This window comes from Phaethon aethereus (assembly GCF_964289735.1).
Source record: "Phaethon aethereus genome assembly, chromosome: 13".
NCBI classification, from domain to species: domain Eukaryota; kingdom Metazoa; phylum Chordata; class Aves; order Phaethontiformes; family Phaethontidae; genus Phaethon; species Phaethon aethereus.
In genome coordinates this window covers 1,264,858-1,277,765 of record NC_138589.1, presented here as the reverse complement: position 1 = coordinate 1,277,765, position 12,908 = coordinate 1,264,858, and the positions used below count along the sequence as shown (strand labels likewise).

The window sequence follows — 12,908 nt, the reverse complement described above, 5'->3', positions numbered from 1 at the left end:
CCTTTGCACAAGAAAAGAGCATTATATCCGACGCTGCAGTTGGTGGACGCTGAATTTTAAAATAGCTGGGCTCTTTTCTTCCTCACCAAATGAAGATAGGAATGAAAGACACAGAATAGCAGCCTTTGTCTTTTTCAACCACACATGCTGCTTCCACTCTGTTACACGTATGTGGTTGTACATGACCTTATTGTGTTGAAATCTTGACTTCATTGCGTGAATCTGCTCAGGCTTTTTTTAATGCCATTTGGGATGTGGTCTTCACGTACTTGAAAAATTCGGTACTGGTGGTTTCAGGAGGGCTAAGACCCACACAACACCCAGTGATTGCAGAAACCTGCTCTTGCCTGGGTCCATTTGACCCTTGGTTTTTTTATGCTAGCCATGCTGCATCCTCCACTCCACCCTTACAGTAGATTTTTGCCGTGGTCGTCTTCCTAGCTCTGTCCACAGCCCAACCTTCACCTCACGCTAAAGGAAATGTCCTCAATTCTCACGTTAGTGCGAACACGGTATTTTCTCGGAAATGAAACAATTCCAGCATGCAAGGCTGTAGGTGTTTGTCTCCTAAGTTGTTTCGGCTATACTTCTGTCTATTAGGGGGAATTAATTATAGGAGTAATTAATTATTCAGGGTTTGTTTCTTTAAAACGAGCATTTTATCAACTATTTCCTTCTTTCTGTAGTAAGCATTCCTGAAAACTCCTTGTATCTAACATTTATATGGATGTAGAACATTTTATGGGGTTGTTTCCAACTGGGCTGAGTTGGCTGTTCCAGGGTTGACCAGTAGCAACATCTTCTAGATTCCCACGTGGGACTAAGACCGAGTACCATGGCAGAAAAATCTCCCTAGTTTTGGTTTCAGGATTGACACAGAGGTCACTGCTTGCTTGCTGGATGAAGGGTCAGAAGAAAACAGGGGTCTGGTGTCAGGATGCGTCCTCTGTGAGCAAGATGGCTTGCATTCAAGCAGCAATGGCTTCATCAGATGCAAGGCACATGAGAAGATGAGGTCTTCTCATCTCCCTCTTCCCAGGAGGTCTCCAGGCCAGCACCTGGAGCAGGATGTAGGTCTGGGAGCTTGTGTGGTACAGCAACTGGAGCAAGCGCGGGTGTGCGAGTCAGTGTGTGACCGAGTGTGTGACTGCTGGCAAAGATGGAGGCGAACAAGGTGGTGAAGGGACCTGGAAGCTGGGGACATCTGTGTGTGTGTGTCTAAGGACAAGGACGAGACCACAGGAGGATCTGGCAACCAGAGGGACCAGCGAAGTCCCAGGCAGCTGCTGGAGAGATGGCTGAGTCTGAGGGTTGACTGACACCACTTCTGTGTGTGTGTGCACATGCGTGTGTAGGTGTCCACAGGCTTGAGGCACCTGGGAAGACTGGAATCCAGGGTCAGCTACTGGGCAGACTGAGCCCAGCTGCTGGAGTGATCCATACGGCACCTACGTGTAGGCATTTCCCACTAATTTGGCCTCTTCCCCCGCCTAGTTCTCTTGAATTAATTGTGTCTCATTCTCCTTGGGCAGACACTGTTGGTTACCACTTGGAAGATTTGAGGGTGAAAGGGAGGATGGAAGAAGCAGAATCCCCCACCTTTTGGAGATGGGAGGAATTAATTAATCAGTGAAGCTGTGCCGGGACCTTTCATTCTAATTATCTCTTTTGTGTTTTAGCCCTGGCCCAGCGTGTCCAACCTGGCTAAGGATTTCATCGATCGTCTACTCACGGTGGACCCCAGTGACAGGATGACAGCCCTTCAGGCTCTGAAGCACCCGTGGGTGGTCAGCATGGCAGCCTCTTCCTCCATGAAGAACCTACACCGTTCCATCTCTCAAAACCTTCTCAAGAGGGCATCTTCCCGCTGCCAGAGCACCAAGTCCGCACAGTCCACCCGCTCCAGCCGCTCCACCAAATCCAACAAGTCACGGCGGGTTCGGGAGCGGGAGCTGCGAGAGCTCAACCTGCGCTACCAGCAGCAGTACACTGGCTGAGCGCTGGGCTGGGACCTGCCAGGCGTCTTTCCAGATGTCTTCTCTGTGGTGTAGGTGTGCAGCACCCATTGCCGCACGCTCACTCAGTGAGGAACATCCAGGTTCCTCCTTCCCTCCCTCCAGGTGTCCCCCCAGCCCATGAGGAGGTGTCCCCCCCGTGCGGAGGAAAGGGAATCTCGTGGTGGCCATCACACCCTGCGAGCTGTGCCGTGGGGTCTCACGCAGGAAACGAGGGAGCCCTTGTGGGCTCAGAGCACAGCTCAGAGCCTCAAGTAATACACAAATTAAGGAGCCATGTGGGGAGAAGAGCTCTTTCTGTAGCCCAGGAGCTTGGTTGTTCATAGTTATTTATTAATTCCAGAGCTTTAAGTTTCTCTCACTTGCATATTGAAAAAAACCAAATCACTTTACGTGTATGTACGTACATATATGTCTGTGCACATACACATGTGAGTGTGTATATGTATTTAAAAATTACATACACACAAATGTTGAGCTGGTTTAGTCAGACTCCGTGGTGCCTTTGCAGTGAAGCTGATGTGAGTCACATGCAGTTTAGAAGTAGGGTAGCTCTGACTCACCGGCGCGCTGCCCACCAGCTCCTCGTCGAAGAGATGCCAGGCAGCAGTTTTCCGTGATGGCTGGGAGGCTGCGAGGTTTCCCCCAAGGGTTGCCATCCACCCAATGATGTCAAGGGTTTATTCAAGCTGTGCGCAAGCCGCCGTGCAAATTGGCAACCGGGCTGAAGTGCTGCGAGCTCAGAGCTGTAGCCTCATTCCTTTGATCTGGACTGAGTGGGTGCTCCTGCTGGAGGGGTGGCAAGAGGATCATTATCCTGCAGGAACTTCATGGCACGCAGAGAGATGTCTTTGGCAAGGCAGGTTTTTGGGGGGTTCCTTGCTGTCCTCCTTGAATTATCCTTCCTCTGTTTGCAGCAAGACCAGCACCTACCATGCAGGGTTCGTTCTTGTTGCTGTCATTTCTGTGACCTGTCACGCATCTTGCGTCATTCAAGCTAGCGTTACTGACTGCATCACTTCACCAAAACTGTGGTGGTTCTAGGTATTGCTCCCTGTCTGCAGACTTTATGGGGCTCCCCTACTTCACGTGCCTGTTCTGCCCCAGTCTTGCTGTCCCTGCTGTGGGACAGTGAAGTGGTGGTGGGAGCTGTTGAGATGGCCACAGATGGCTCCATAGCCATCAGGGTAGTAGGAGGTTTGATCCTGGAGCGTCAGCAGTGATAATGCCCTGGAGGTGTTGCAGAAAAACCCTAGAGCTGTTAGGTGTGACTTACATCCAACAGGAAGAAGCTGCCTTTCAGGTTTCTTTGTGCTGGATGGTGATGGGGGGCCTCTTGTGAAGGACCTCTTGGGGAAGGTGGGTGCTGTAGAGCTGAGCTTTGTGCAAGCCTGCTGAGATACCTTCCCAACCAGAGTGGCAGAGCGGGGCTGATGGCACAGTCTCAGGGTGGGTTTGCCCTCTTGTGATAGCAGAGACAAAATCTTCAGTGGAGAATGTTGGTTTTTGCAACTTTCCATATGAAGCCATACGGTTTGCTTCACGCTATGCACTTGGGAAGTCTTTGCTTAGCTCTGGGCTGGAGATGGAGGCTGTGCAAGCATGGCCGCCTCCCCCAGGACGGATGTCTGTGCCACTGTGTTTTAGCATCAGCAAGGTTTTAAGTGATCAGTCACATCTCCAGGGAGCCCTAACTACTGGTCACAGCCCCTCTTGGTCAGCAAACAGCAAAGCAGCAGCGCAGCTTCAGCGGGAGAAGGCTGAGTCTTCTGTGCTAAGGAAAAAAAGGGAATTTTAGGGATGATGTACTTCCCACCCCAGAGCTGGGATGGGCTATAACCACTGTGAGCACAGCTTGATGCACCCAAGTGTGTGACGGGCAACAGGCCGGAGGAAACCCAAGGACAGACGGTATGCGTAGGGAGGGTGAACTCTAAATCCTTTGCACGGTCTTGCAGCTTATTTTGAAAACTCTGGATCCTTTGCGGGCTGCCCTTTCTCTGCGTGGCCATCCTACCGTATCACACGCAGTCTTTCTTCCATCAGCATGAACAGATACCACAAAATTACCCAAAATTGGGTTTTTTTCAGCTCTGTAGACTGCAAAAACAAAAAGTTTGTTCAGCTTCTTTTACCTTTTCATGTAGTTTTCCCTGGTGGGTCACCATGAACTATAACCTAGATGTGATTTCTGACAAAACAGGCAGCTTGCCACATATTGCTTCATAAACAATTCAGTGCCCCACATATTACTGCAAACAGCTCTCCAAAGGCAGCAACCACTCTAAGACAAGTATCAGCTGGAAAGTTGTTCTTACCCTGTACATTAAGAGGTGGCTGGATGCTCTCTCAGATGGCTTCTGGTTTTTGAGCTGTTATTTTAAGTCTTCTGCACGTTTGGAGCGTCACACCCAGGCACTGTGATCTCTTTTCCCTCCTGGGTGCTTTCATGGCCCTCCTCAGATTATCTTGCACGTTTATCCTTAAAATAGGTGTTTTGCCTATGAGAGGAGGCCAAACTGATGAACTGAGCCAAGACCTCTAGAACCTGAGGCCCTTTCCTTTAACCACTAGACCATCAAAACACACAGACGTTGTGCAGATGTCTACCCATGCTGTTCCTTCATGCTTTCCCTTATGGGGAGGACGTTGAGCTCTGGTCTGACCAAGCTTGTTTCTCCACCTTCACAAAGCAGAACAAAAATCTTCTCATCTGTGACCGTTTTTGCTCTTCTCAGCAATTGGTTTTTCACCAGGAAAAGTTCGGAGCGATGTCATTCGTGGTGAGTTTGGGGTGGAATGTTTTGGGAAGCGGGATGTTGCTGTGTAGGTTCCTGGCACTGTCAGTTTTCTGCGGTGATGGTCATCCGGGAGGTGAATTGGCAGAAGGGAGGATCCCTCTCCCGCATGAGTGATACCGGATAGTTGCAATCTGCCTCTTTGTGGTATGGAGGTGTGGTCCTCGAGCATCACACTCTTAGGGAATTGCACCAAAGAGGACCAAGTCCATCCCATAAGGGGCTTTGGCTTTTTTAGAAAAAGAACTTTTTCTTTATTTTTTTACATGCTGTCTTGAATTCTTTTTACAAATGCCATGTTTTCTTGTTTGCATGGAAAAAAATCAATGTAAACATGGGGAAAATCTTTACGGGCTTTCCTTACATCGTTTGATTATCACACTCTCGGCTCAAACCTTCTTCTTTTACCAAATTCAATATTTGCAGGAACTCTTATACCCAGAGAAGAATATGTGTGAGCAGAGGGGAGACTAGCAGAGCTCCATCCAAGTGTCCCGTGAAGTCCTTGGTGATCTTTCTGCTTTCCCTCTGTCTGGGAAACTGTGATCATCCAAAAGCTACGTTGCAAGGGCCAGCTCAAGACTAATTCCTCGAGTGCTTTTATCCTTGCAACTGTGGCACATTTTCAGCTGGGTCTGGTGGAGGGGACAAGTCAATGTGCCGTAATTTTGAGCAGTAGCTCAGGTGCCTTCAACCTGTCCTCTACAAAGCTCTTCACTGTGAATTATCTCAGTAATCTGTCTTCATAGATATGCCACAGGAGCATCTCAGCTCTCAGTTTGTCTTAAGTCTCAGGAGTTTACACTTTTCAGGAGTGCTTTGTTTGGGGTTTGTAGAACCTAAAATCTCTCGGAAATGTCTTTTCTGCCATTGAATTTTAAAATCTCTTTCTTTGGCTCTTAGTGGTGGTTCTTAATTTGGCTTGCAGGGTTTTTTGAAAGATTTCCTCTGGTACTGAACTAGCCAGCAGAATGCAGGTAATGCGTTTTGTTTTCCCTGCTGTTGTTCATACAATGAAAATGAAGCTGGAATGACACCTAGTGGCAAATTGCAGCGTGTCCTTGTCCAAGTACAGCCCTCATCTGGTTACCTTCCCACTGTTTGCTGGGTGAGGTGCTCCTACAAAGAGGAATCTGGGTTCGGTGTGCTGAGTGGTGGTCGTGGACCACACCTGCAGTCCTAGATGTTCAGCAACCTTCTCAGCGTGGCACCGTTTTCTCCTATACTGATCCCAAAGAACAGCTTTTTAGCCCACAAAGGTAGGAGTGTGAGTTCGTGTGCGCCTGCTGGAAGGGATTCTTGATGCTGGGGAAAAGACATGTGTGGTCGACCCACCAGTATCTCAAGTCGATGCTCACCAGCACCCTGCCTTGGGGAAACGTCTTAGGAGACACTAGGAGAGAGCAAAGCCTGAAGATGCTGAGGCTGAAATCAGTAGGTTTGGGACTTTCTCCCATCGCGAGACACAATGGAGCAGCTTGGGGTGTTGCTTCGCAGTGTATTCTGTTTCAGGGAAAAGCAGTTTTAAGGAGCAGAGGGAATTATGGTTGGTTGCCTTTTGGAACTTAGCTGTACTGTGTAAAACACTCCCATCGTTTCGTCCTGGGAATTTGGCTGCTCTCTTGGGAGAGAGAATTACAGCTTCAAAGAATGTGGCCTGTTGATTCCTTGATTTTTTTTTTTTTTTTGAGGGTTATTGGAAATGAATATGAAAAGGTCTTCCAGAAATAACGTTAGGTGGTCAGGTTAAGGTTAACAGCCTTGTTAAGCTTTGCATCCAGATTTTTGAGTACATAGTGTATTTTTCTCTGCATTTTGCGAAAACAGCAATTACTTGTCCACGTTTGCTTTACTTCTCATCCTTCTCAGGCTTCTAAAAAACTTAACAACCCAATGGTGGTAGAAACCTCCCTTCCTTCGGTCCGGAAGAAGTCTGTGCTATTTAGCACTGAGATGGTGATAGCATCCAGATGCTCCTGCCAGTTCCTGGACTGCGTTGTTCTTGGAAACGTACAACTATACGTGAGGGACAGCTTTACAGCCTTGTGATGAGAATAAGCCCAGACAAAAGGGCTCTGACCTGCTGGCATCGGTAGAGATGTGGAAACCAGCTGCAGCGTAGGGCCTGCGTTATGTATTTGTTTTGGAAACGATAAACCCTCAACCTCTTAAATTCTTTGGAATTTGGGAATTTTCTTCTTTTAGGTCAGCTATTTTGTGCTCTGGTAGTATATGTTCTTTCTTATACCCTGCTCCATTTCTCAATCCTGTTTTCTACCCAGGGGTTTGGCTGAAGTACTAATATACTCAACTTTTTATGTAACGCACAAACTGGAATAGGAATTGTGGTCAAGCGCAGCAGCTCTGGATTTTGGCTCTGCAGGAGCCGTGGTGAGTCCTGGAGCAAGGTAAAAGTGTCTCAACGGTGCCTTGCGGGTGGGAGAAGGCTCCCTTTGAGGGCCCTGCAGTGCAGCTCAAGATGGTCTTGTACGACATAGGACAACTAGTGCGTGGCCTCTTAGCAAACTGCGTGGAGCCGTATTCCCATTTTAAGTGATGATACTAAAGATTCAGAGGGTTTGAGGTGGGGTAAATTAAAATCTCGACTGTTTTACTTAATTTGGTTTTCTAAATGATGCGAAGCAAGGCAGAGGTTGGCTTGGGGGGGGGGATCACCCCCTCTGGAGGAGTTGCAAACTGTTCTCTGGCAGCAGTGTATTCCAGATGAGCCCTTGGATTTGCAGGGAGGGTTGGTTGTGTCCTGGCCTCTCACCAGCTCGGCATTGTCCCGGGAAATATCACAAAGTGCCTCTACCACTTGGTGCCGGATACCCAGCCCCAAGTTGCCTACACCGCTCTTGGGAGGTTTTTGGTGCTTTTTTTGACCACTCAATCTCCTCTTTCAGTCTGGATTAAGAACGTAGCTCTTGGGTGCTCCAGAGGCAGGTGCCTGCATGTCAGCTGTGCCTTACTGTGCAGTGAATTTGCCAAAATAAAATGTGAAGCAGCAGGGATGCGTGGTGGCAACGGCATCGTGGAGCTTGGTACCTTCCACCCTTGGTGTCCCTGTGGTGGAGGGAGCTCTGCCTGCCTGATGGCAGTTTTTCCTTCTCCCACTGTCCTCCCCTGCGTGGTAATACTGTAGATCCCTCGTGTGTGACGGGCGAGCTACTCGCCGCCGTTGCAAATAACCTTGCACTGTGTTTGATGAATGTGGAAGAGATCTGCGGCCCCGACGAGGTGCATTGGGAACGAGAAGCTCCTGCGAGCATGCCCCGATGCCGTGAGTTTTCCTGTTGCCTTTCACTCCGGAAAGACGCCTCCCGGGAAGCTCTTGGGACCGCAGGTCTTCCGGCACTTGCTGTTATTTTTGCTCACCAAATTTCCGGTGCTGGGTTGGAACGGTTTGGAAGTAACTCTGGTCGCGTCCCGTTAAGTCTCCTAACGGGGCTGTTTTGGGAAGCATCCAGTTCTGCGACTTGCCTTTCGAGTCCTGTCTTTACGCTAAGGACTGTCTTGTAGGATGAGTTCTGAACCATTGTAATTAGTCTGTAACGTTACGATTAGATTGTACAGAATTATTTATTTTGTGTACTCGGTCTGCTAAACGTGTAAATGTATTCTGTGTACCCCGTCGCTCTGCTGTCGTTACTTCTGGCTCAGGGATCTGCGCTTACGGATCTGACTGCTGAAAGGCACTGCTTTCCGGCGCATGAGCGATGGTCACTAAACGCATCAAAAGCCAGGAGCGGCTCACCCCTCTAACCTGTTCTTGGGGCACAGCAAGAAGGTACCAAAGAGCCTGGAAAAAAAGAGTTTACTGGTTTCTTTAAGGCAGCTGCCAAACCAGGAGTTTGCCTTGAGGGAGACTTGGTGCGGGGCTGGGATGTCCGCGGGGATGCTCTGGGTGAGTCAGGCACTCAGCCTCTTGCTGGAAGGCAGGCTTCGGGGGCTGAACAGGCACTTTGGGACATTTTGTTCACTTTTCTTTTGCTGCAAGGTGGCGAACAGGGCCAGAAAAATACCCTCGTTTGCCTGCAGCGACTCGCCACCTCTCTGGTTTCACTCTGAGCAGCTTTTGTGGACCAACAGGAAAACCTGTAATACCAAGTGGAAAATGCATGCCCTGGGAAGGAGGCGATTTTTCAGGAGCGAGGGACCCCGTGCCAGCAGTGGCAGGGGCGACAGTGACCTGAACACACAGAGCAAAAAGTGCTGCCGTTGCTCAATTCCCGTTTGCAGCTCCATGTGGCCACCAGTTTCTTCTGCCCACGTGGCCCATCCCCACAGCTCTGACATTCAGCTGTCTTCAAGGTCACTTGGGAGCTAACTAAAGCCGAAACAGAGCACGCTGCTTTCATGGGATGGGTTTTATTTCTGGTACCAGGGAGTGAAAGCACACTCTAAATGTCATGGCAGACCGGTGGGTACTGAGTGCAGCTGCGACCGCCAGCCTTAGAGGAGATTTGCAGGGAGCTCAGCCCCTGTGCCCTTCTCCCCTACGCCCCAGGCGAGGCCTCCCACGGCAAAGGAGTCCGAGCCAGCAGCTTCACAGGTTTCTCTGCAAGCCCCAGTTCCCTGCTGTAAGTTTGCTCCAGTTCCTCTTGCTCCCTGCAGAGCAGACCACTTAAACGGAGCTAAATTTTATCCAACCAAGCTAAAACCAGCCCTGGGCTGTATTTGAGCAGCTTTTTGTTTTTAAAACTCAAGCATATGGGCCAGAGTATTTGTCTTTGCCCTCTGTAACCCTTCCCATGGGTACATCTCCGTGTAGCAGCATGCTTTCTTGTGACTGCTTGATACGAGAGCGATTACAATCTTTTGGGGGCTGTGGTTCACACAGCAAAGGTTTTATATTGCATTCACCTCACTGGTAAAGGAGAAAAAACCAACCCACGCCTCATGTTGGGATGGTCTGATCCTGCTCTTCTCCACTGTGTCCCCATGACCATCTCTAGTTGGAGCTACCAGGAACCAGGTTTTAATTCTTTGACCATGTGTGAACACAAGACTTATTTTTTTGCACCTGCTGTTGGTCTCAAGAACCTGTTTAGGTGAGGATGCTGCTTGCTTCTGAAAACCTGTCACCTGGCCTCGACATTTCTCCTTTCCAGCTCTGTGTTCCCAGGCTGCTACACGAGTTACAGCTTTAAATTGCAGGCAGGGATCTTTTAAGAGCCTGTGCACCCACCAGCACCCTCCCTCCATGGCAAGCCGAGATGTGCTTACTGGTGCTGAGCCTGGTGAGCTGCAGCTCCACAGTCCCCTTCCCTGATGGGACCGGCTGGTGCTGGAGACCTTGCGCCTGGCTTGGACATCACCCACCCTTAACACTGCGGTGGTCTCTGGGCTGGCGGCAGGGTGTAGAAGACCCCCCCCACTTGAAGACCCCCTGAGGAGCCCCCAAGCCGCAGCCAGCCCTGCTCCCCTCTGCCTGTGCGTCGGGTCCTGGCTTCGCACCTCCCCGGTGGGTCCCAGCTGGGCACTGAGCTCCAGCTCTGGGAGACGCTGGGGCTCAGAGGAGGAGCACCCAACCACAGGGTGCCCCAGGCTTCCCCTGTCCCCCTTCCACCCCGCTCTGCGTTGTCAGAGGAGAGGAGCCAGAGGCAGCGCTTGGCACAAGCAGATTTATTACAGGGGCATGCCTTGCTCCCAGCTCCGCCGAGCTCCCCGTGCCAGGAGCAGCGCCCAGTGAGGGGATCCCGCCGGCACCGGCTCTATCCCTGAGCAATAATGTCGTCGATCCAGTTTCGGAACTGGCTTACGCGGGTGTAGATGGCGGGCATGCGGATGTTGCAGTTGCCATTTCCCCAGGAGACGATGCCGATCAAGGTCCAGACCTTCCCATTCTTGTATACCAGCGGTCCACCGGAGTCACCCTGCAGAGAAGATGCCTCCTGCCTAGCGGTCCCAGCATGTGCTCCAAACTGGACCCTGCCAGCCCTGCCGCCTGGTCCCTTGGACGTGGCCAGATGTTAAAGCTTAAATCACCGGCTCCACAGATGCAAGACCTCACGTGTCCTCCTCCACCCTCCCTGCGGCGCAGCGGGAGCTCGGCTCCTTACCTGGCAGGAGGAGGCACCAACCCCGCCGGCGCAGAGCATGGAGCTGGTGATCCGGTTGCCCCAGTACTGCATGCACTGGCCCGGGGGGATCAAGGGCAGGGTTACCTGCTGCAGGCGCACCGCCAAGGCTTGGGCTAAGGGAAAGAAGCACCATTAACCCGCGCCAGTGTCGGCGAGTCTCCCCGGGGCCCTCGGGAGCGCACAGGCACCCCGGGCAAGCTCCCGCTGGCGCCCCCAAACACACGGGTGCCGCCACGCAAAGCGCCTCCCCCCTCCGTGCCAACGTACCCCTTCTTCCCCAGGGCGGGATTGTCTCGTGGCCCTCGAGCAAGGGCAAACTCGCACCCCTGTGCAATCGCCCCTGGGGTTTGCGCGCCTCCGCCTCCTGAGCGCGCACCTACACCCCTGCTTGCACCAGCGCGCGCGCACGCAGGCTTGTACGCGCCCAGACAGGGTCACTCTGCTGCGCAACACCCCCCCCCCATGCGCACACGAGGCGTCCCCGCGCACCCCCCAGACCCTGCAGAGCCCCCCAGGACGACGGCGGCGGCGCGCAGCCCTCCCCGACGCTGCGGCCTACGTACAGCTGGTGTTGGTGCGTCCCCAGCCGGTGGTGACGCACTGGAGGTCGCTGGGCAGAGCCAGGTTGGCGGGGGCCAGGCAGACGGGGGACACGCGGGGTCCCAGCTGGGCGGGCGAGGAGAGCTTCAGCAGGGCGATGTCGTTGTTGAGCTTGTAGGGGTCCCAGCTGGGGTTCGTGATGACCTGCCGAAAAACACCCTAGCGCTTCATCCCTGCCCTCCGGGAGCAGCCGCAGCGCAGAGCTCTAGCCCCGTCCCCAGGACCGCGGCCGCGTCAGCCCGGCTCACCCTGGCCACGGTCTTCACTTGAACGGGCTCTGTGTTGGAGCCGCGGTCATATTCCCCGAGGACGACCACGTGGGAGTACGGGCTGCGAGAGGTAAGGGAGTCAGGGGGACGCGTGGCAGCCGGCACCGGGGGTGGGAGCAGCACGGAGCACCGTGGGCCCAAGGGCAGCTGCCCTGGGCACAGCCAGGCGGGGAGCCCCGGGCTGCTCGGTTCCTCGGGTGCTGGCTTTTGGGGCTGTCCCAAGTCCCAGCGTGCCCCAAGCCCCTTGCCCCTCAGCCGGCGTCTCCCCGGCACCGGGTGGCCTCGCCATGGGCTGGCCAGACGTCGCTCCTCACTTGAATTCGCAGTGGGCAGCCGTGACGACCCAGTTCTCGCTGATCAGGGAGCCGCCGCAGAAGTGGTATCCCGAGTGGGTCTGGGGAGGAAAGAGGGAGGAAGAGCTGGGGCTGGGCAGGCTGAGCTCCCCCCCTCGCCAAAGCTGGGGACAGGTAGAGGGGGTCACAGGCTCCCTTGGTGCCTGCCCACCTCCCAACCCCAGCTCCCGGGGCACGGGACCGTGCCGTACCTGCAGGGACACCTGCCAGGGCCATGAGCCAGGCACCGCATTCTGCCCATTGATGATCCTCTCGCTGTAGCACACCGAGGGGCTGATGGCAGGCACCCCGCAGCCTGCGAGGAGAGGCGGAGGGGCACGAGAGTGACCCCAAAAGCTCGGGGCTCACGCCCAGGAGCATGGCTGTGCCGGCACGGGTGGCTCCATGTCGCCGTCCCCGGGCTTCCCTGGTCCTGCTGCACCCTGAGGACCTCCCCGCACCCATGGGCAGCACTTACCCGAGACTGTGCTGGCAAGGGCCAGGCAGGCAACTGCCCAGAGGAACGCCATCCTGGCAGGACAGGCCCGTGTTCCCAGGGCCACGAGCTTTATAGCAGCCCGGAGCCATGTGGCTCGTAGCCAGGCAGGTCAAGGTCCTCCTGGTGCCTTCTGCCAGCTGTGGGCAGTAGTGACGGGTCAAACCTGGCACCTACCTTGCCCTAAGCAACCCCCGGTGCCAGCGGCTGTGAGAACGTGCTACCAAAAGGCACCTTGGCGTGCTTGGGCTATCACTGTAATGAGTTGTGTCCGTTCTCACTGCAGAGGGGGAGAGCACTGCAGGGCTATGA

The 12,908-nt window shown here is 53.3% G+C and overlaps 2 protein-coding genes across 2 annotated transcripts in view; one reads left to right on the top strand and one right to left on the bottom strand.

Moving 5' to 3' along the window:
* The window catches only part of PSKH1 (protein serine kinase H1), a gene marked incomplete at its 5' end in the record, with an annotated part of 28,739 nt that extends 26,617 nt beyond the window's left edge, over positions 1–2,122 (top strand). The window contains one exon of the mRNA XM_082005823.1: positions 1,680–2,122. Coding sequence (XP_081861949.1) covers positions 1,680–1,997 — 318 coding nt within the window. The 3' untranslated portion in view covers positions 1,998–2,122. The remainder of the gene's footprint in view (positions 1–1,679) is intronic.
* An 8,408-nt stretch (positions 2,123–10,530) lies between these two features.
* Positions 10,531–12,630, bottom strand: CTRL (chymotrypsin like; the record flags this gene model as incomplete). Its single annotated transcript, XM_082005484.1, has 7 exons — positions 10,531–10,692; positions 10,879–11,012; positions 11,463–11,643; positions 11,748–11,829; positions 12,083–12,162; positions 12,313–12,416; positions 12,579–12,630. 7 exons carry the CDS (start codon positions 12,628–12,630, stop codon positions 10,531–10,533), a joined length of 795 nt encoding a protein of 264 aa, XP_081861610.1.
* Positions 12,631–12,908: the final 278 nt, after the last annotated feature.